The sequence below is a fragment of the Rhincodon typus genome, chromosome 15 (assembly GCF_021869965.1).
Source record: "Rhincodon typus isolate 14 chromosome 15, sRhiTyp1.1, whole genome shotgun sequence".
In the NCBI taxonomy this organism is placed as follows: Eukaryota; Metazoa; Chordata; class Chondrichthyes; order Orectolobiformes; family Rhincodontidae; genus Rhincodon; species Rhincodon typus.
Window position 1 is genome coordinate 47,283,253 of NC_063346.1, and position 24,039 is coordinate 47,307,291.

The 24,039-nt window shown below is 39.0% G+C and overlaps 2 protein-coding genes across 3 annotated transcripts in view; one reads left to right on the forward strand and one right to left on the reverse strand.

Annotated features, from left to right (window-relative positions):
* Positions 1 to 10,556, forward strand: part of LOC109916435 (BTB/POZ domain-containing protein KCTD19-like) — a 100,912-nt gene extending 90,356 nt beyond the window's left edge. Inside the window, 3 exon segments of the mRNA XM_048605999.1 lie at positions 1,719 to 1,873; positions 6,118 to 6,219; positions 10,404 to 10,556. Coding sequence (XP_048461956.1) covers positions 1,719 to 1,873; positions 6,118 to 6,219; positions 10,404 to 10,556 — 410 coding nt within the window.
* A 1,718-nt stretch (positions 10,557 to 12,274) lies between these two features.
* Positions 12,275 to 24,039, reverse strand: part of plekhg4 (pleckstrin homology domain containing, family G (with RhoGef domain) member 4) — a 182,805-nt gene continuing 171,040 nt past the window's right edge. The window contains exons 21-24 of one of the 2 annotated variants that reach the window (XM_048606076.1): positions 23,574 to 23,843; positions 18,983 to 19,209; positions 14,755 to 14,829; positions 12,275 to 13,033 (exon numbers count right to left, since the gene is read on the reverse strand). In XM_048606076.1, coding sequence (XP_048462033.1) covers positions 14,788 to 14,829; positions 18,983 to 19,209; positions 23,574 to 23,843 — 539 coding nt within the window. In that variant the 3' untranslated portion in view covers positions 12,275 to 13,033; positions 14,755 to 14,787. The remainder of the gene's footprint in view (positions 13,034 to 14,754; positions 14,830 to 18,982; positions 19,210 to 23,573; positions 23,844 to 24,039) is intronic. The other variant, XM_048606077.1, reaches the window with a different exon arrangement.

A 24,039-nucleotide genomic window follows, 5' to 3' on the forward strand; every position in this document is an offset into this window, starting at 1 on the left:
CTTTACTGGCTCCATCCCCGCCTCTTCGACCTGTTTGTTTCCTCTCCTCTATCCCTCTTCTATCCGCCTCCCACTCTCTCCCTATTTACTTTGGAACCCCCTTCCCCTCCCCCTTTTCTGATGAAGGGTCTAGGCCCGAAACGTCAGCCTCTCTGCTCCTATGATGCTGCTGGGCCTGCTGTGTTCATCCAGCCCTGCACCCTATACTGTCTCTGGACTCTTGTTATCTCATTTTTGAAGGTTTTCCACTTTCCAGCCATCCCTTTACCCGCAAACATCTGCTTCCCCCGCCCCCCAATCAACGCATGAAAATTCTTGCCTAATACATCAAAATTGACTTTCCTCCAATTTAGAACTTTAACTTTCAGATCCAGTCTATCCTTTTCCATCACTGTTAAAACTAATAGAATCATGATCACTGGCCCCAAAGTGCTCCCTCACTGGCACCTCAGTCATCTGCTCAGCCTTATTTTCCAAGGATAGGTCAAGATTTGCTCCTTCTCTACTCGGTACATTCACATATTGAATGTGAAAATTTTCTTGTACACACTTAACAAATTCCTCTCCATCCAAGCCCTTAACACTAAGGCAGTCCCAGTCTTTGTTTGGAAAGTTAAAATCCCCTACCATTACCACCCTATTGTTCTTACAGATGACTGAGATCTTACAAATTTGCTTCACAATTTCCTGCTGACTATTGGAAGGAACCTATAGTACAATCCCAATAAGGTGATCATCTCCTTATTTCTCAGTTCCACCCAAATAACTTCCCTGGACGTACTCCCAGGAATACCCTAAGTACAGCCGTAATGTTATCCCTAATCAGAAACACCACTCCACCTCCTCTCTTGCCCCCCCATTTCTATCCTTCCTATAGCATCTATACCCTGGAACATTAAGCTGCCAGTCTTGTCCATCCCTGAGCCACATCTCTGTAATCACTATGATATCCCAGTCCTGTGTTCCCAACCATACCCTGAATAACTAAAATTATTATGCATTTCACACACTGAATGGATGTGGAGCATGCCTTACATTGTTACCACTATTTCAGTTCTTTTTACCATAACCTTGTAAAAGAAATCATTTGCTACACTAACTTGAAATACTTATTTGTACAAATTACCTGTTTCCATATTTTTCAACAGTTGATGCCGTACAATTTGGTTGCTCAGAAAACAGTCATGTCGCAGGTATTTATTATTTATTCGAAGGGAAAATATTCACTTATTTTCCCAAAAGTGATTTTTTTTGTTCTTTGTTTGGTAAAATGTTTAAAGTACTGTATTTGCTTATCTTTCTTTTCCAAAATATGAAATCACTGTTTTCTCCTCAACGCCTGATTTATCAAAGCCATATAGAGACTGTAGTTGACAGGGAATATGGAATACTTCTGAAAGACCTATGTCAATGTTGTTTTGTGCTGGGAATTATAATTAACCCAAGAATGACTTTCTTTCCAGTTACCACTCCCTCAGGTGGAGGGCATATTGTCTCTCCTGAGACCACATAAGACTGTAGATAGGACTGGGAATGTAATGGAGCAAATTACAATTTGAAGTTGCATTGGTGTGATGCCAAAGTTATTGTTACTACAAATAGCACCAACATGCTGTATAAATTAAAAGATGTTTGATATTGGATCATTCTAACCTGGTAGATAATTCCGGTAACTGAATTTAGACATAATTTTTTTTTATTTGTTTAAAACTTTATAGGTTTAGCATCTCTCACTTTTAACTTATCACATGAAGAAATATTTTATGCCAGGGAATGTAATCACTTTTTGACCGGAATCATCCTCGACTCGTATACTTTGAAGGATCCTCAACAAATAACATGGGAAATACTGCAGCTAGTAAACATTCTTTGGGTATGATATATTAATATTATTTTAGGAATGAGAAATCTGTCAACACTTGTCATTCTTATGTTTGTGCTTTATTGAAAGAAATTATCAGTCAAGAAATGTAGATAATTTAGTGTGTCAGGATATTATGCATGTGCCGTCTAAGTTTTGCAATTAATAATGTACAAGCCATAAAGGAAGGAGAAAGTGAAATGAAATATGAAAGACTTTTAATAAGATAACCTCTTCCTAAGGTGAAGGCCAGTAATCACAGAACATACATTTACGATAACTGGCAAAAGAACCAGAGGGGAGATGAGTATGTGTTTTACATCGTGAGTTGTGATGATCTAGAACGCCTGAAAACATGGTGGTAGCAGATTCACTAACTTTTGAAAGCGATTTAGATATATTTGAAATGAATAACACTATAAGGTTATGGGAATTTAATTGAAGAGCTCTTTGAAAGGCCATGATTGGCTGAATTGCCACCTTCTGTGCTGTATGACTGAAAGGGTCTCCCTGCTAATCAGAAGGTAACATTAAAAAGGGAGGAAAATAGTGCATCAAGAATTGAAAATGACAAATGGCACCAGAGTAAATATTATTAAAGTATTAGGTGAGGTCAGAATGACAGGAAATATGTTAAGGTCTAAGTTTGGTTCACTATGCATGTGGATGTATGATGTCAGGGGCATGAAAGACCTGGCCATGACTACGGAGACCTGACTCAAAAAAGAATTGAGAACCAAACATGCAAATAAATTGTACAAACATACAGCATGGAGGAGACTGTTTGGCTGAAAAAGTAGCCATTCCACTTCCCTTTTCTCAGAATCATAAAGTTTTTACAGCATGAAAAGAAGCCCCTTGGTCCGTTGTATCCACACCAGTCATCAAAGATCCACCTATTCTAATTCCATTTTCCAGCACATGCTAATTGCCTTGTATGCTACCACATTTCAAATGTTCATCTAAATAGTTCTCATGTGTCTTGATGGTTCCCACCTCTACTACCCTTTTTGACAGTAAATTCCAGATACCCATAGCTCTCTGAATGAAAATATCTTTCCTCAAATCCCCTCTATACCTCCTGCTCCTTACCTTTTTAAAAAATTTATTCATTTGTGGATGTAGGTGTCACTGGTTGGCCAGCATTCATTGCCCATTCCTAATTGCCCTTGAGAAGATGGTGGTGAGCTACTTTCTTGAACTGCTGCAGTCCACCTGCTGTGGGTTGACCCACAATGCCATTAAGGAGAGAATGAATGACAAGTCAGGATGGTGAGTGGCTTGGAGGGGAACTTGAAGGTGGTGGTGTTCCCATGTACCTGCTGTCCTTGTCCTTCTCAATGGAAGTGGTCAAGTGTTTGGAAGGTGCTGTCTGAAGATTTTTGGTGAATTTCTGCAGTGTATCTTGTAGATAGTACACACTGATGCTACTGAATGTCAGTGGTGGAGGGAGTGGATGTAGTGCCAGTCAAGCAGGCTGCTTTGTCCTGAATGGTGTCAAGCTTCTTGAGTGTTGTTGGGGCTGCACTTATCCAGCCAAGTGGGAAGTATTCCATCACACTCCTTAAAACTGTGCCCGCTGGTTTCTGACCTCTGTACTATGGGGGAAAGTTGCCCACTATCTACATTTTCTATGACCCTCAAAACTTTGTAAACCTCCATCGGATTTCCCCCTCAGTCGTCTTTGCTCTAAGATAATAATTCTGAAAAAGAGGCATTCAGGACTCCAAACATTTTTATCTCTCCACAGATACTACCTCACTTGCTGAGTTTCTCCAGCATTCTGTGTTTCTTTCAAATTTCCAGCATCTGCAGTATTTTGCTTTTATTTGAAACATTGTAGTGGTGAATCACTTCTGCATCAACTGTCCTATAGTGTGGCAATCAGGACTGCACATAGTACTCCAGCTGTGTCCCAACTAACATTACATACAACTCCATCAAAACCTCCTTGCTCTTGTATTGAATGTCTTGACTAATAAAGGCAAGTATCCTTAATGCCTTCTTAGCAACCTTATCTACCTGTCCTGATGCATTCAAGGATCTGTGCACATACACACCAAGGTCCCTCAAATTATCTGAACTTCCTACCATTCAGCATGTATTCCCTTGCCTTGTTAATCCTCCCAAAATGCATCACTATATTTTTGCAGGATTTTTCAGAAAACCCTGTGGTATGCCTCTGGACACAGCCTTCCAGTCATTAACACAAACTTCAATCGTCATCCTCTAGTTCTACCATTAAGTCAATTTTGGATCCAATTGTCAAATTGCCCTGGATCCCTCATCAAAAGCCATACTTTATGTCTATGTAGATGACATCAGCTGCACTACCCTCATCTTTCCACTCAGTCATCTCTACAAAAATTCAAATTTGTTGGACATGATCTTCCCCTTACAAAGTCATGCTGACTGTCCTTAATTAATCCTTGCATCTCCAAATGAAGAATACTTCTGTCCCTCAGATTTTTTCCCAATAGTTTCTCTATCACAGATGTTAAACTCACTGGCCTTTAGTTTGCTGATTTATTCCTCCACTCTTCTTGATGAATGAGCTGTTCTCAGACCTCAAGGACCCCTTCTGTGGCAGAGAGGATTTTAAACTAATGTCAGAGCCCTCTCAATCTCCTTGCCTCCCACAGCAAACTTGCTAAAACCGCTAATACCTCCACTCTCTCAATGCTAATTCAATCAAGAGTATCATAGCCTCTCTCCCTGATTTACATACCTACATCATCTTTCTCTACAATGAATATAGATACAGAGTACTCATCTAAAACCTCAGCTATGTCTTCCAATTCCATATGCAGATTGCCACTTTATTCCCTAAATTTTTTTACCGGTTATTTCTCTTTCCCTGATGTACTTGTAGAACATCTTTGGATTTTCCTTAATGATACCGTCAAGTGTTTTATCATGTCCCCTCCTCACTCTCCTAATTTCTTTTTGAAGCAATCCCCTGCACTTTCCATACTCCTCGGGTACATCTGCTGCTTTGAGCCTTTGGCATCTACTGTAAGTTTCCTTTATTTAATTCTTTATATCTCATGAGAACCAGGACTCTCTAGACTTGTTGTTCATACCCTTCACCTTTACTGAAACTACTACTGAAGTTTCTCCCTTTTGAATATCTCCCATTGCTTTATGGATTTTCCTGCAAGTTGTTGCCTTCAGTCCACTATGACTGTATCCTGCCTTATTAAAACTGGCCATCCCCCAATTCAGAATCTTTATTTCCAGTCTATCTTTGTCCTGATTTTACTGAATTATGGTTACTATAACCAAAATGCTGTCTTATTGTCCAATCTACCATTTGTCCAAGTAAATTCGATTCAGCACTGCCCTCTATTGTAGGACTTTTTACATGCTGGTTTAAAATGCTCTTCTGGATATCCTTTTATCTCTTCCTTACTGTCTTTAGTATAGCCCCAGAAAGGTGACTGCCTCCTTTTTTGGTTTTAAGTATTACCTACATGGTCTCATTTTAAGGAACCTTCTAAGATATTATCCTCCCTTATCACAGTAATTGACTTCTTGATAAATGTGACACCCCCTCCCAAAGCAACCTTGCCTATTGAAGAGGTTGCCTAATGAACAATGAAGAGGTTATTTGCAAATGTGTGTGCAAGTCTGGAACACTGATGTCATATCAATTGGTTGAGATGTGTGACATCAGAACATATCGATTCAGGGTCTTCTGGAATATAACAGGAACACAGTTGGGTGGCTTTGTTCTTCCAGTAAGGCCTTAGAGATTACACAAGAAGTGGCTAGCTTTATTTCACGCTCACGGGAAGCTGATTCCCTGCTTTCCAAAAAGTTTTCTACTTTATCATCAAAAGTCATGAGTTCTAGTGAATGTTTGTATAATACTATAAAAATGGAACATAGCTTTGTATTAAGTTCTTTTCCTATGAAAATCTGGTATTCAGCTTCACGAGAGGGAGTACATTTAAGTTACATAGTGGTCAGAAATTCAGGTGTTATTATTTAATTTGGCATCACTTCAATAGCTACCTAATGTACATAGTTGAATTTTGTAAAAGTATGCAATGTACTTTTAATTTAAAAAAATACTCCAGCTCATAGAATGTTCCTGAAAATTTAAATGAAATTACTTCCAGAAAAAATGTCTGTAGTTCACCAAGTGAATTTGCAGGTTGATGAGCACTGTTTGAACATACAGAACATTGTAATGGAATAATTACTATTTGGGATGCAACTTGTAAAATATCTTTTTTTATAAAAAATTTTAGACAGAAGAAATAACACCAGAAATATTTGTGTCTAAGCTGCTAAATCTGAAGGTCTTCAAGAACCAAAAACAGTCACATGACAAGCTGGTTAAATGGTTAACGGTAAGTGATGGATGTTCAATTGGGTTGCGAATTCTTATGACTCTTTACATCAACAGTTTATCATTCGTGAAGAAACTACTAGGTACACGTTATAACCAATTACAGCATAGTAAACAAGAAAACCAACAAGAGTTCCTAACTTTGTTCAAAACCTTTATGAAGATCAACTTTGGAATGAAGCTCAAAATAATCATAAAAAAATGCTTTAAACTATCTAGCCTTATTATTTGGGATAGTATGCTGAAGTGTAATATGATAATGCTGGGGTAGGTTAGTTCAGGTGGCTGGATGGCTGGTTTGCAATGCAGCGCCAATAGTGTGGATTCAATTCCTGCACTGGCTGAGGTTACCATAAAGGACTCTTCTTTTCAACCCGCTCACCTGAGGTGTGGTGACCCTCAGGTTAAATCACCATCAGTCATCTCTCTTTGAGAGAGCAGCCCTATGGTCTGCTAAGATGATGGCAACATTACCTTTACAAATAATAATGCTGGAGAGGGATTAAAAGCACATGGAAAACTACATCTATGATTTAGCGTGCATCATTATAAATTTATAAGAAATAGGGGCAAAATTAGGCCATTTGGCCCATCGAGTCTGCTCTGCTATTCGATCATGGCTGATGTGCTCCTCACCCCCGTTTTCCTGCCTTCTACCCATTACCCCTTGAACCTATTACCAATTTAAAAATCTGTCTAACTCCTTAAATTTAGTCACTGTCCCAGCATCCACCACACTTTGGGTAGTGAATTCCACAGACTCACCATGCTTCGGGAGTAGTTTCTCCTCAATTCTGTTTTACATTTATTGCTCCTTATCCTTTGACCTCTCATGCTAGAATGCCCCACAAGAGGAAGCTTCTACTCCAACATCTAGGTTATCCAATTCTTTTATCATCTTGAATACCTCGATTTAATCTCCCCTCATTCTTCTAACTTCCAGAGAATACAGGCCTAAACTGTTCAATCTCTCCACATACGACAAACCCCTCATCTCTGGGATCAACCTAGTGAACTTCCTCTCCACCACATCCTTCTTCAAGTACAGGGACCAAAACTGTGCACAATACTCCAGGTGCGGTCTCACTAAAGCCTTGTATAATTGCAACTATACTTCCTTATCGTTATATTGTATACCTTTAGCTATGAAAGCCAGCATTCCATTCACTTTTCTTATTATCTGATGTACCTGCATGTTAGTTTTCTGTGACTTATGCATGAGGAAACCCAGATCCCTCTGCATGAGAGCACCCCGAAGTCCCTCCTCATTTAGGTTGTAGGTCGCCTTCCCATTTTTCTGACCAAATGCATGACCTCCTATTTATCCACGTTAAACTCTATCTTCCACATTTTGGCCCGCTCTCCCAACCTATCTACATCCATTTGTAAGGTTCTTATTTCGACATTGCTATATATTGTCCCACCTATTTTTGTATTGTCCACAAATTTAGCTATAGAGCCTTCTATCCCTGTATGCAAGTTGTTAATGTTGATTGTAAATAGCTAAAGTCTGAGGACCGAACCCCGTGGCACCTCACTTGTTACTTCTTGCTATCCAGAAAAAAACCCATTTACCCCAACTCTCTGTCTTCTGTCCATCAGCCAGTTACCTATCCAGCTAATAAATTACCCCAATCCTATACGATCCAACCTTGTGAATTATTATTTAGTAGCTAATTCAGTGATATTGACAAATTGATCAAGATATTCCAGTTTGAAATTTAAATAGGCAATTGGGTGTCTTAGAGGGTGTCACTTCTGCCATGGCCTGTGGTAGGTTTTCAGTACCATTATGTGCTTTTCAGCTCATTTTGTCAACAAGCAAATTGGAGCATGAGTTAAATGGCAGATAGTCAGGAGGTGCTCAACCCACCAGGGCCTTTCAGGATTGAAAATTTGGGTGTTATATTTATGAAGGTCACCTGCACACCCTTCATTCAGTGCAAGCCAGAAGCATCATACAATCTGCGTTGGTTGCCTGCTACCCTCTGATGACTTCACACACCAGAAACAAGTTGGATAAAATGTCTTCCAAATCCTCACTAAACATGCCGCTGCAGGCCATTCTGGTTCAAAGGATAGTGCTCTTTGTACTGAACGCAGCAAGAAGCAATCCTACCAGCCCGAAGTGGCTTGGGCCAAGGGTGGCACACAGGACAGTGCCAGTGGGATTTAATGAAAGAACCTAGAAGCTGTACAGGCAAAGGAAAGTTTCACCATCTTGCCCCTGTAAACTTACACTGAGTGATGGTCCTCTGTGTATAACTCTGTCACTGTACTGCTGTCACAAAGAGCTGCTAACCTCTGAATCACATGTATGAGGTATACTACATTTTCTACTCACTCTGGATAGGCTCACCAACATAATGTGGCTGTGCATGCTCAAAGTGCTCATGCACCCATTGACAACAGACTTAATCCTCTCTCCTTGTTCAACAAGCTGGTGCACAAAACAAAGGACATGGCCATGAGACACGAAGTATGCCAAATCTCTGAATTCCGACCCCTTGTGTGAAGCAGGCAGTGGAGCTGGCAGGTCACACTAGGAAAACCAGTGAGGAACGTTGCCTGCACATCTGAGAGGAGCAGTCTGCAATCTCTCACGTTGTCTATGTGAGGCGTTGTGGATCTCCAACTAAACATTTCTCTTGTCTTCCACAGGTATGAATGGTCAATAGACATTCAATTGGAAAAGGTGACAGCTTGTGCACAGCAGGACCACCATCTCTGAGGATGGTGGCTGTGAAACCTCCGGAAAAACACCTGCACACTGTTTATCTATCTTTCACTAGCCCAAAGTTTGTCATCTTGATGAGCATTCTAGTTAGAGCAGATTCTGGAGAAAATATCTGGTCAGCACTTCCCTGTGTGCTCAGTAAGAGGAGAAAAAAATCCTTAAAGTTTCTAAAACTTTGAAGACTGACAAAGTTCAGGCACCTGCTAAGGTTTATGCTGAAGACTTGCCTCCTTATTTGGTATAAGTGACATGCTCAATCTGCAGAGAGAGAGAGAGACCGGGAAACTTTAGGTAGTGATGTTGAAGGCCCTCCATATTGGAAGAGTCTATCCAACTTTTGTTGTGGCTTTGGCATGTGAGCACTTTTCCATGAAGCAGTCAAGTTGTCAACTGCTTTAGGGACCCAGGTTCAGCAGAATGCTTAGTGGCTGCCAGATATCTGCCCTGACCTGTACTTTTTTTTGCTCTAATCATGGGTGCTGCTTATCAATGTAATTGAGAGAGGGGAACAAAGCTCCTTCACCTCTTTCCAGGGTCCCCCTTCCTCTTAGGTAGAGCCAGCAGGCATCCAAAGCGAGGAGGAGTGACAGCCAAGCACCTTGAAGGCTTCATCTTGGAACAAGAGATCTCGGTCCTGACCTGCCCTTAACTCCTTTCTACCAGTGACTATTACCTGGAGAAGCTCAGGCTGAGTAGGGTGCACCTGCAACTAAATTCCCAGGAGTTGCCAAAATCTTTACAATCAGCAGGATGTAGCAGTCAGCATTTTCTAACCCAGCTGTCGATGTCAGGGTTGTACCTATTTGTAGTCAGAGGGGAAAAAAAAAACCTTTTGCAGTCACTCACTGGTGGCACGGATATTTCATCAATCTTGTGTATGTAAACAAATGTTCATTTTCACAGTTATGACCGTGAAGTCTCACCTCAGAGCTGTTGGCCAAGCAAATGTACCATTAGCCATTGCCACTATAGCACTTGGGGCTGAGTCGAAATGTTAAATATTTGGGGGCCTTGTTGCCAGGGAAGTGCTGTCAAGGAGGGACAACCCCTGCCTGCCATTTGTATGCAGGGAAACCTGTTGGCTGATGCTTGGTGTGGGTCTAAACACTTGGCATGGAATTGCACTGCTACAACTTTAAATTCTAGTGGTGGTAAGCCTCAACTGGCTTACAGGCCCACTGGTGAAAGTGCAGAAGAGCTAACAGATGACAAGTCCACTGGAATTTACATTTTCCACCCACCAATCAAGGTCTGCTAGTCCAATATTTTAGGTCAGGTTATCGATCAGATATCTTTTATCTACTTTAAAGTATTTTGTTACAGTGGTTATAGAACCTAAACAAGGAAATTAACTCAGCTTGCTTTATCGGAAAAAATATTGTTCTACCAGCTTTCTGTTCTTAAAATGTAATTGATACATAAACATTGCATGTGTTTGTGTTTTTCAGTTGACACTGCCATTTGCTTGGAAGTATAGCCACTGCATGGAACTATTGTTGAAGAAAGGGTATTATAAATCTGTCTCATTTCCTGTGTTAGGAAACTAATTAGAAAAAAACTCAACAGAAATGAATTTGAACCTAATGTTACTGATTTCATAGCAAATATTGTCTACAATGATTATCAATATTTTAAAGGTTCATGGCAAATATCAGTATAACTTGAACAGTAATCTATTTAATGCCAGATTGTTTGTTCAGAAAGCTGGGCTTCAAGAGATGGAGATCTGAAAAACATTTTATGGTTAATGTAATTATTATCAGTCCAGTTGGCTCACACCCTCTTTTATCATCACTGTGGAATCACACATAGACCACAAATAAAATCATTTTTAATAACAAATTACAAAACACTGATCCCAACCAGTTTTTCCACAAGATTGGTTTGAACATGTATTTTGTACAAATTAAATGTAATTTTTAATTTGGCCACATAAATATGAGTTTTGCTAAACTTGCAAAATAAAGAGGTCATTACTTTTGCAGAAAAACATGCAATTTTAGTTAAGTTCTAAATACATTGGTGTTTGGGTCAGAGAACAGATTAATAGTTTGAAGAAGTTTTTTTAGACTTGCAGCTTCTAGAGATGACTATCTGTTGGATGTTATGACAATTTGGCAGTATAAACAACCAACTATAAGTGAAAATTTGATGTTAAAACTTGCAATTTAGAGTGTACTTGCCTCTCAATGAAAACCATTCAGCATATTTGTGTAGCAGAAGCTTTAGTGTTAACTTTATGTAAGAGATTTAGTTGCTGTTTTAATATGCTACATGTTGAATGATGCAACTTTGCAGGCATTAACAACTCGATTATATTATCTATGCTTGCCTCTGTACCTTGAATTTAGAATGGGACATTTTGCTTAAGGCAAATGGTCTTTCTTTATTTTTAACTCTGAAATGATCCCATTTTTACATCTATCAGAATGCGAGACTTGGAGATTCCTGAAGCCTTAAGCTGCAGAAAAAGGTATGTTAAAGAATTTGGGCATGTCAGGAAGATGCCCATGTAGAGCTATGGTCACACTTGCCTTTTGTGGAGAAGATGACCACAGCTCCTGCTATATGAGTTGCAGTCCACATTATTTGAAGAGAAGTTAATGTCTTGCTTGTCAAAACTGCTGCTTTGATGAGCTGTATTCTGGATGGAAATGAACTTGATTTTTATTGACTAGCAGGATTTATCTAGAGTTCTTGGTGCCAGATGATTGAAGGCTAGAGCCACCCCCACCCCTGTCATGCTATGCATCCCTTTATTCACAGAGAGCTTATACTATAGGTATCCAAGATAATTGTGCCAGCCTGTTCATACTTCAGCCAGAACTTTGTTATGGCTTCCTCAATGGCATACTGAGTTTATCTTGAGTACATAAAGCAGAGAAACAATATGCAGCTGGTAGCAGTCTTCTGTCTAAGAAGAAGTCCAAATGGGACAACCATGCCAAACCCTTTTGTTTTGAACAGAGGCTGAGCTCTACAGGGTTGTTCAGCATGTAGCCACATTAAGAAAACATATGGCTCTAATTCTGGTATGCAGAATCTTCCTGTAATAAATATTAATTATATTTCACTCTGTGAACAATGGTTGCACAGCAAGCAGCAATACTTGTTCTATGTCAACCCACATAGGTTCTTATAGTTCAAACCTTGTAAGCTTAAATAAACATTTTATAAAGTTATTGCTTTGTTAATTTGTCCACTCTTCTTTTAATCCAACAATTTTATCAAATGAAATATTATTTGTTCAAGATTTGTGAATAATGATCACAACTAGAAACAAAACTGGTCATGTTTATTAAATATTGAAAATGCCCATGTATAGAAGCAAATTAAACAACATGACAGCAAATGCAAACTTTTCTCTCACTGCATGAAATTATCAACGGCACTTAAGTGATTTCCCTATTTAATTAAGTAGTATCAGAAAAAAATTAAATTTATTTTTCTTACCCAAAATAAACCCAGCACCACTTGTGCCAAATATATTATTTACAGAAACAAATATTTAGTGAAATAAATGCACTACATTTAACTGTCAAACAGGAACTGCAAAACTCCTCTGTCTTCAGTATCTCGTTAGTCTCACCAAATCATCTTGTCAATAGGCTACCCTTAGCCAATGTGGCAATTAATGTTTTATTTTGTGAAAGGAACCCTTTTTCAACAATTTTAATCAAGTACCCCAACGCACTAGAAATAGCTAACAATCAATGCCTATGTAAATTGTTCAAAAGTTTGATCAAAAAAACACAAGATCTGCAAGGAAATGGTAACTAATATTTACAGTTTGGGCAAATGTTATTAACTCATTAGCTAATAGCAATGTCATATAATTGGCTAAATATATGAACTGCAAGGAAAAATAGATTTCAATGTCCAATGGTCAAAGCTGCTCAGCCACATAGACTTCCAAATACGATCACGGCACAAAAAATTTCTAGTAAGTACCACATCACATTCTGTTTTGGTGTTATGTGCAAAGTATGTGGAAAGCTGATGGTTCTACTCTTCAATGGCTCTTTAAGGGTTACACGTGTCTTCACATAACATGCAGAATACCAAAGATGTGTCAAACCTAATGGAAAATACACATTAAAACAATGCAGTAAATATCACAAAAAAAACTACCAAAACTAAGTTGATTAATTTTCTGCTCAAAGTGAGGACTACTGGTGGGTGTAAAAAAAAATTCCAATTGCAGGCAATATAGTTCTTTAGAGGAGGGCTATAACTCCAACTACTTTGTCCAGGTGTAGGGTAAATCCTATCCCAGGAGAGGTCCACTATTGTGCCAGTGTGATATTCTCATTTCCTACAGAGGGTATCAATTTCGGACTAGTTTGTACTATGAAAAATCAATCACTAGTAACTATACTGAGACAATCATTAAAAAAAAACCCTTATTACTTTTTACATAATAGAAACTTCCATTCTGATTGATCCTAAGCTTATTTATTTGATTTACCCATAATTTCAGGTGCTGTAAACAATTTAAGCTATTAAAATTCTGCTTGAAATGTGCAAGGAAACAAAAGATATGATTTTAGAAGCAAGCTTGCTTTTAATAATAACAAAGGCTTGTAATATATTTGGAAATCTGGGTGCTAAAGTGGAAAAAATTGATTTTAGTTTTCAGTTTTGTGAAGGTCAACTTTTTTGAAAAAAAAGTTAAAAAGTCAGTTTGAATAGTATTCAAAACAATATTTACAAGAAGTCACATGACTAACAAGCCACCATGTTTGTTGACTCAAATGTTTACAACCCAGAAAAGCAAAGAGGAAAAATGACCAGAAGCAGGTTCATGCAGACAGAAGAGGTCCCTAAGTCTGGGATATATCCTAAGAAAAAAGCTGTGAAAGTATCAGAGTGGAAGACATCCTACAAGGTATTGAAGGCTCTGCACCTTGTTGTCAAGGTATTGAAGGTGTATGTTTACAGAACCACATTAAGTGAGTTGTTAGCAGCTTGTTTTAAGAATCTCAATAATAAAAGAAAGTAGCATTAAGTGAACACAAAGAAATTGCCTAAAGGAAACTGATTATAACTGTGCCATCTAAACAAGAAGCTTTAGGCTTGCAACAGGGATGACCCTTCACTGAGGTTTGAGTGTCTTTAAGGTATTTAAGGATGGCTATTTCTTTCAAATATTTATGATATTGCTCGAATAATTCTTGTTTACTATACTATAGTTTGTATCTTTTCACTTGTGTAATGAACATTTAAATTTTTTCTTAAAAGTAGATTGGAGCCTCTTACAAATATGTTCAATGACTCTAAAACAGATAAAAGGAGAAGTAAAACTTATAGTTTATCAAGCCAGATTTCACTCCAGGATCTGATTTGTCCAGTAATTCCAACAACTGGGATCATAATAACTCGGACACATTAGCTCTCTTAATTTTATCAGTGATGCAATTTGTACATAAAATTAAGCATTCCTGGTGACAGAACTTTTCACAGGAATTTCCAATTGATAACCCTCTCTGCCTTAAAAATATTCAATGATTCTGTCACCACTGATCTCTGGGGAAACAGAATTCTACAAACTCACAATCCCCAGGGAAAAAGTTTATCATCATTGTGGTAAACAAAGTTCTGTTGCTTTAATAAACAAACAATTCTTGATCACTCAGAAACTGGGAATTTTGTGGTTTTTGACTTCTACGTGAGTTGCAACAACATGGAAAGTATTTAAGGGAAATAGCAAGCAGTCAGGCTTGGGTAAATCAAAGGTAAGAGAGTGTTAAAGAGGAAAAGTACTGAACAAATAAAGCCAGAAAGCAACACCTCACTTACTTAGACAAGGCAGGACAGAAAGCACAGCTATGCTTACACCATTGTAGATGGGTTTATGGTAATTTGATCTGATTTCTGCTGAGGAAAAGCAGAATGATAGGTTAGCAAATGCTGTTAACAACCAACACTAAAAGCAAAGCAGGAATGAAATTAAGTTGTACACCATCAGTTTCTTCACATGTGGGTTGGCACTAAGTGGTGCAAAGTAGCATTGACAGAGCAGATGCACAGAGTGACATGGAATCCAACTCTTGAGCTCATGCAACTGTGTCGTTTTTAACACAAGTCTACTGGCAAAATAGTAAATCACAATCCCAATCTCTTTCACCCAAATTAATTGGATATTTCAGCTCTCTAATCATGTAAATTTCATACTCAAAATCAAATTACAGTGATAGCAATCATGTTAAGGGATGCTAAATTAGAGGTCTGTCCCTTAACTGTCCAAATACATTGTTTGGCTTACTACGAGAAAGAAACATATTTAAAAGTAGCATACTTTTCTAAAATGTAAATAAAAATTATATCTTGTGAAATCTGCTGGCAAATCCAGGCTCTTTAGCTTCACATCAATACCTGGATAATTAACTCAGCAATATCTAATAATATAAAAAGAGACAAAATGGGTTTAGACCAGAATGATGTGTCAGATACACTTCAATTTCCTGGAAAATTTTGTAAAAACGCAGAAATTGCAAGTATCCAATTAGTTTCTTTGAAGCTTTAGAAGGAGTTGACAATGCTATATTTGAAAAGACTAAAAATATACAAAGGTTCTGGGTAGCATTTTGAACTGGACAGTACATTGTTTGAGAAAAACAGAAAAAGCACATTCGTGTTAGGTGCAATGCTGAATTGACAAGAATTAAATTATGAGCTGAAGTATGACTCCTTCATCTCTTTTAAACAGTATTTCAGAATTGTTATGGCACAGAAAGATACCATCCAGCTCATCTTATTTGTGCTGTCACTATGATCATTTTAACTTAGTGCCAATCTCTTGTCTTTTCCCTGTAACCCTGCATGTTTTTATTTAAATAATCATTCAATGCCCTCTCGAATGCCTCAATTAAACCTGCCTCTACCACATTACCAAACAGTCCATTTCAGATTCTTGCTGTGTAGTATTTTGTCTGTTTTGCAAAACACTTCAAAATTCTGTCCTCTGGTTTTTAATCTGTTTATGAATGGGAACAGTTTCTCCTTATTTGCTCTGTCCAGACTTTTCATGACTTTGAAAATTTCTACCAAATCTCCTCTTAGTCCTCTCCTCTCTGACAAAAAAAGTCCCAATTTCTCCAATATTTCCTTGTAACTGAAGTGTCTGATCTCAACTGTATTTGTTACCAAACATCTGTCATAATCACATTCCACTTCCTCTGTCAGCCAGGGAGCTCTGCATTTGTTTGTCCTAACTTTTCCTTTGAAGGAATATAACTTGTTTGCACCCAAACCACCTCCTCTTTGAAGGTAGCCCATTGTTCAACTGCTTCTTCCACTATCCTTTGATCCTAATCAATCAGATTAGCTCATATTGAAATCCATGTTGTCAGATGAAAATTCGTACTCTGAACTTTATAATACAATTATCAGGCTCATTTCGATATTCCTCCACTGTTATTTCATCTGCTTGCCCCACTACATTCCCAAGAACCAAGTCTAGCAGTGCTTCCTTTCTTATTGGACTGGACACATACTGCTGTAGGACATTCTCCTACATTGTCTCTCCAGCCCCTTACGCTAACCCTATCCCAGTTGATACAAGGGTAATTAACATCCACCAATGTAACTGTGACATGTTGTTTACATCTTGCTGTTATTTCATATGCTTCCATTAGCTCGTGGCCTATAGATTACATTAAGCAACGTAATTGCATCATTCTCATTCCCTAGTTCTAGCCAAATCGATTTTGTCCTTGAACGCTCTTAATATCTGCTTTCTATGGTACTGCAATGGTCTCCTTATCTAAAAATTTTCCTCCTTTCTTTCTTTATCTTTTCCGAACACCTTATAACCATAATTATTTGACATCCCTTCCTTAAGCCAGTCTCCAGTATCATCACATAATCATGATCCAAAATGCAAACTGTGCCTGTAACTCCCCAATCTTACTAATTATACTGTGTGCTCCACTAACATACAGTATATCCTTGATTTAGTCTACATTACTTTCTACCTTACTCTGACTTGTCCTCTCCAAACATGTTGTCTACCCTTCTAATATTGTCTCCTGGCTCCCACATCCTTGTGAGGTGTTCAAATCCTTCCCAACAGCAATAGCAAAACACTCTGCAAGAACTTAGTCCCAGTCTGTTCAGGTTCAACCTTTCTGGCTTGTACGGGTACTGTTGCCCTCGGAGCTGGTCCCAGTGTCCCAGGAAGCTAAAGCTCTCCCTTCTGCACCATCTTTCCACACATGCAATTATCTGTCTTATCTTCCTTTTTCTGTACTCACTTACACATGACACAGGTAGTAATCCAGAGGCTTTTAGAGGTCCTGTTTGCCAATTTTCTATTTAACTCCCTAAATTCCAATTGCATGACACATTCCCTCTCCTACCCATGCTGTTAGTACAATATGGAACACGACCTCTGGTGCTTGCCCTTACTGAGACAAATGTACTGCAGAAGATCTGTAACAGCCATGGCCCTAGCCCCAGGGAGGCTACAAATCACCCTGGAGTGACGCTGATGGCTGAACTCTTCCAAGGATTTATCACCCTCACTGGTATGCAGAATGGAAAATCAGTTAGTGAGTGGGATCTCTGGGGCCTTGTGGACTACCTGTTCATTTTTCTTGGCCATCACCCATTCTTTATCTGCAGGCTTACTTCTACTATGTGGTGTGACCACCTCTTTGAACATGCTATCCACATAATTCTCCGCTTCACACATGCACTTCAATGACTCTAGCCACTGCTTGAGTTCTGAAACCCGCAGTTCAAGCTTGCATAGCTGGTGAAACTGCTTGCATAAGCTGGTATGGGTCACAACAACTGTCCACATGTCTTAGGACAACATAAATGGCCCGGATGTCAAAAGCACTTATAGATTTCAAAAAATTTAAGTAGGAGGTAATGATTTGCAGAAGGATCCTTCTGCAACTGGCAAGACAAATAGTTAATAAACTTAGTGATGATAATTATATAATGTTCACACTATTTTAAAGAATTGTACCTGCCAACCACAATTCTGAATGCAATTTTTCAATTTTCCTCAGATCTCATGAACTTTTACCTTTCTGATCAGTCTGCGATGTGGATCCTTGCTGAAATTCATGTGGGCTACATCAATTACACTCCATCATCAACCTGCCTTGTTATATCCTCAGAGAATTCAATTGTATTAACCAGATATGACTTTCCCTGATTAATCTGTTTCAAAATTGTGATTAATATTGTCCTTCAATTTTTTTCTCACTAAATATGTTCACCACTGAAACTAGGCTAACTGATGTGTGATTACTAGGTCTAGCCCTTACTCCCCTTTTCAAAAATGGCACAGCATTAGCAGTTCTTTAGCACCATGCCAGACATTCAGAGACATTGCTACTTACTCCACTTCTTGTCTTAGCAGCGTAGAATACAAACACAGGATAGATGCTCTTTTTGCTGAACACCTCTATTCAGTTCACAAGCATAACTCTGAGCCTCAGGTCTTGTCAGCCTCCTAAACTGTTTGCTGAGCTTCACTGCAGCAGTATCTCATTTGTTGATTAGGAATTTTGCAACCTTTTGGACTCAATAAATTTAGGTCATAGTTACTGCTCCTATCTTTTGGACAGCAGATACTGGTAAGTTACTGCTCCTATCTTTTGGACAGCAGATACTGGTAATGTTTTTGCTTCTGCCATTTTAACTTGTCGAGACTCATCTTTTGTTTCTTTATATTATTACCATCTTTTACCTTGGACCACCAATTCTCCTACCAATTCAGCCATTTCTGCCCTCCATCTTACACAGACCTGCTCTTCTAATATTTCCTCCCTCCATCCTTGTGTATAAACTGATTATTTTTAATTTATTTCAATTTTGATTAAAGGTCACTTGCTAACCTGAAACATGAACTGTTGTCTGTTTGCACAGATGCTCCTGGACCTGAATATTTACAGCATGCTCTTGTTTTTATATTACTCATTGTAGGCTGTGTCTGTATAACTCGCAGATGTCTAAAACTTGAAAATGTAATTACAAAATGGCATCAGCTGTATGAATAGGGGCTACATACCGCTGAAATATACTGGCTGTTAGAGAAACGAGGTTTGTCTTCCAGTGGAGTGATGGTACTAGAACTGTGTTTGGATCCTGGGAAAGAATATGAGGCTGATATATCAGAAGGAGATCCAGTATCTTCAGACAGGTTTTCAGGAAGTAGACTGGAGACACAGCCACTATCAGATCCACTAGAGCCACTGCCAGACATACAGTGAAAAGAAGATTCTGAGCTTTCAGTTGCTGAAAAGGAATTGGAAGAACATTAATCAAATCAAAACTTTCTAGTAATCGAGCATGAAAAATACTTAAACACCTGCAGGCTAAGGCTTTAACTGGGAATATACCAAGAAGTGTTACAGCATAGGAGGTGGCCATTTGGCTCATTGTACTTGCACCAGCTCTTCAAATCTGCATCATTACCAAGTGCCACTCTTGTGCTTTTTCACATACCCAGCACACTACTTACATTTAAATAGTCATTCAATACCCTCTTGAATGCCACAACTGAACCTCCACTACATTTCCATAGGGCATACCATAACTATTTGCTGTGTGAAAAAGCTTTTTTTCACATCACTTTTGCTTCTTTGCATATTACTTAAGATCTTGTTCCTGTTCCTTTTATAAGCAGGAAAAGCTTCTCAATATCTACTCTATCCAGCTTGCTCATGATTTTGAAAACCTCTACAGATTCTCATTTCTGGAAATATTCTTATAAATCACTTCTGTACTTTCTCCAACGCATTCACATCTTTCCTATTATGTGGTACCCACAACTGCACAAAATAATTCAGCTGAGGTCTAACAAGTACTTTATACACGTGCAACATCACCTCTTTGATCTTGTACTCTATGCCCCTATTAATAAAGCCAGGGCCACTGTATGCTGTATTGACTGCGCGCTAATTGTCCTGCCACTTTCAATTATCTGAGTACATATAGACCCAGGTTTCTTTGCTCCTGAACTCCTTTAGAATTGTACCCCCTATTTTATATTGTCATTCAATGTTCTTCATACTAAAGTGTATCACCTCACACTATTCCGCATTGAACCTCATCTGCACCAATTTGCCCACTTCACAAACTTGTCAATGTCCTTTTGGAATTCCACACTGTCCTCCCAGCAGGTTACAATCTGCAGTCTTTGAAATTGTCTCCTGCACACCAAGATCCATATCAAATATACTTCACAAAAAACAAGGGTCCTAGTACCAACACCTGGAGAACTCCACGACAAACTTTTCTCCAGCCCCAAAAAAAATCCACTGACCACTACTCTCTGTTTCTGATCACTCAGAAAATTTTATATCCAGATTGCTACTGCCCCTTTTATATCTAAACCTATTACTTTCCTCACAAGTCTGTTGTGTCGCAATTGCAATCCAAGCAGATCTTCAAATTCACTTTGCCTGACTGTCTCTGACAAAAGTAAACGAGATTGAAGCTCTCCTACAGCAAATAGTTATGGAACTTCATGATTTCCTTTAGGCAACGGTATATGGCAAACTGCAAGGTGTTGCACGATATGTCTAACATCAGCCTGGAAAAAACCAGGTACATAACAGTAAAGAGTCAGAGTAAGGCATAGGCAATGCAGTCCTTGTTCTTTTTTTTGAGGTTAAACAAGTGGATGTAGCAGATTTCAGTCATGACTTGGTTTGTGCAGGATAGCTGTCTCCAATCACCAGTCTCTTCAGAAGTTGAGATAAGAAAGGTAAGCTGAGGCTCTCTTGCTGAGACCTATATATTGGAGGTATTGATATGTTTAAAAATTCCCACGTCTGGATGAGCTGTATCCCAGATTGCTAGAGGAGACCAAAGAAGACCCAAATTCTTAAACTGTCCCTAGCCACAGCGGAGGTGTCTGCGGACTGCAGGACAGCTAATGTGGTTAATACTTTTCAAGAAAGATGATAGAGATACAGCAGAAAATCTCAGACTAGTGAGTCTCACATGGAGGGGCAGCAAAATGATTGAAGAAAACAGTGAATTGGAAAATTAATCTCCACTTACAGGGGCAAAGTTTGATTGGAGATAATCAGCATAGTTTTGTCAGAGGGAGGTTATGCCTCACAAATTGGACTGAATTTTTCGAGAAATTGACCAAGTGTGTAGATGAGTACAGTGCAGTTGACGTAGGTTGTATGGATTTCAACAAGGCCTATGGCAAACTCCTATAATGGGAAACTGTTAAAGAACATAAAATCTCACTGGATCCAAATCAGTTTAGTAGCAAGAGACAGAGGGTGGTGGAAGGCTATTTGTGTGACTGCAGCCCAGTGTGCAGTGGCATTCCACAGGGATCACTGCTGGGTACCTTATTATTCATGACATTCATACATGATGTGGACGAGAACGTTCAGCGGGAAGAGAGATAAGTTTGCAATGACACAAAGATTGGCTGGGTAGTCAGTGAGGAGGAAGGTCATAGAGTTGTACAGCAAGGAAACAGACCCTTCGGTCCAACTCATCCATGCTGACCAGATATCCTAAATTAATCTGGTCCAATTTGACAGCATTTGGCCCATATCTCTTTAAACCCTTCTTATGCATATACCAACCAGATGTCCTTTACTCCACTACTTCCTCTGGCAGCTCATTCAACACACGCACCAGCCTCTGCCTGAAAAAAATCTTTCCCACCTTAAACCTATGTCCTCTGGTTTTGGACTCCCTACCGTAGAGAAAAGACCTTGGCAATGTACCCTCATGATTTTATAAACTTGTTCAAGGTCACTCCTCAACCTCTGATGCTCCAGGGATAATAGCCCCAGCTTATTCAGCCTCTCTCTATATCTCAAACCCTCCAACCCTGGCAACATTCTTGTAAATCTTTTCTGAATCCTTTCAAGTTTCACAACATCTTTCCTACAGCAGGAAGACGAAAATTGAACGTGATATTCCAAAAGTGGTCTAACCAATGTCCTGTACAGCCGCACCATGACCTCCCAACTCCTGTCCTCAATGCACTGACCAATAAAGGCAAGCGTACCAAAAGCCTTCTTCATTATCCTGTTTACCAGTGACTCTGCTTTCAAGTCTTAGGTTACAGGAGGATATAAATGATTTGGTCAAATGGGCAGATCAGAGGCAGATGAAATTTAACCCTGACAAATGTGAACTGATGCACATTGGAAAGAAGAACAAGATAAGGGAGTACAATATGAAAGGCAGGACACTAGGAAGCTCAGAGGAACACAGGGATCTTAGGATCTTGTCCACAGGTCCCTGAAGGTGACAGGACAGGTTAATAGTGTTAAAAGGAGGCATTTAGAATACTTGCAAAAACATTCAGTTGAGGCACCGATTATAAGAGCCAGGGAGGTCATGTTGGAGATGTACAGAATTTGGTTAGGCTGCAGCTGAAGTACGATGTACAGCTGTAGTCACCACACTGTAGGAAAGATGTGATTGAACTGGAAGAGGTACAGAGGAGATTAACCGAGATTTGTTTTTTAAACAACATGAACCAAAGAACTGCAGATGCTAGAAATCAGAAACAAAAACAAAAATTGCTGGAAAAATTCAGCAGGTCTGGCAGCATCTGTGGAGTCAAAACTAGGAAAAGGTTGGTGTATGTGATGAAGATGGGGTGGGGTGAGAGGGTAGAAGTGAGGAGTAAATGATAAGTAGAGATGGAGCCCGGGGGGAGGGAAGGAAAGGAGAGAGAGAGAGAAAGAGAAAGAAAACAGTGACTGGGCAGAAAAAAGAAAGGGTATTGGTCAGTGTGGAAAAATTGATAGCTGTTAATGGGGTCCCTTAGTAGCTCACAATGGGTTGTTTGTGGTGGCAGCTCATATGATGACAGAACAGTGCTGAAAAAGATCACTGGACTCAAAAGTTAATTCTGCTGTCTCTCCATAGATGCTGCCAGACCTGCTGAGCTTTTCCAGCAATTTCTGTTTTTGTTTCTGATTTCCAGCAACTGCAGATTTTTATCTTTTTTCAGTCAACATTAATATACTTGGACCTGCCATGATGGGACATCATTTTGCACCTCAATATTCCACATATTGGGTTAATGGGTCTCAGCAGTAGACAAAAGAAGCGACAATCTTTTCCAAGAAATAAAGTATTCTAAGGCCATTCCTGTACTGCACTGCACAATGTGTGTGTATTTAGGAAGACTGTTAATGTATATACTCTCACATGTGAGAAATACAGGAGGAGTAAAGGAATTGAGTTTAACCTACAAAGAGCTCTCAAAACAATTGGTACTGGTATTTCATTATATCAATTATGTATTGGTTGTAATTTAAATTTGGCATCATGTCATTAATCATAAGGGACAATTTTTGAAAGTAAAGACACAATGGGAGTAATTTTAAACTAATCCGAGGCGAGGGTGGAAAACTGAATGGATTAATGGAATACTGAATTTACACCTGCTAAACGATGTCAATTTCAATCTATTCCACCAGCCTGGATGATTTTACACCCCACTCAATTTAACTTTCCACTGAAGTCAACAACTAATATTAAAAATATGCTAGGATTTATTTTTATTATTATTATAGAGTCATACAGCACGGAAACAGACCCTTCGGTCCAACCAGTCCATGCCGAACATACTATTTCCTGTTTATTAGAGATGTTACACTTACTCATGGAGGGTTGGCTGCTTGTTTCATGTTCCAGTTCATCCTCCTCAATGCAAGTGTTGACATCAAATGGTCGTTCGTTGGTCAATGCAGTGTTCACCCCTGAGAGCAATGCCTGGTTAGTGTACATATGGAGATTCAGTGGCCCCAAAAGTGAGGACGAGGATGGACAACCTGCTGAGGGACTGCCGTTACTTGAAACATTCTTTGTCCTTCTAAATGGATTTGTGTGGTCGAATAAGGAGACTGCAATTGAAGCTCTGGTTCGTGCTCCTATAAGAATTGCAAGATTCTCAAATGTATGAAGAATGGACAATTACCAATAAAAATCAACGATTGCTTAAATAATACTTCAAAGAGTTAGAAGTAAGATACTTTGTTTGAAATCTCTGTTAAAGACTGAGTTTTCTTTGAACAACGCAAAAACTGGATAAATTAGTGTATTGATTTCTGGATAGAAATCTGATGA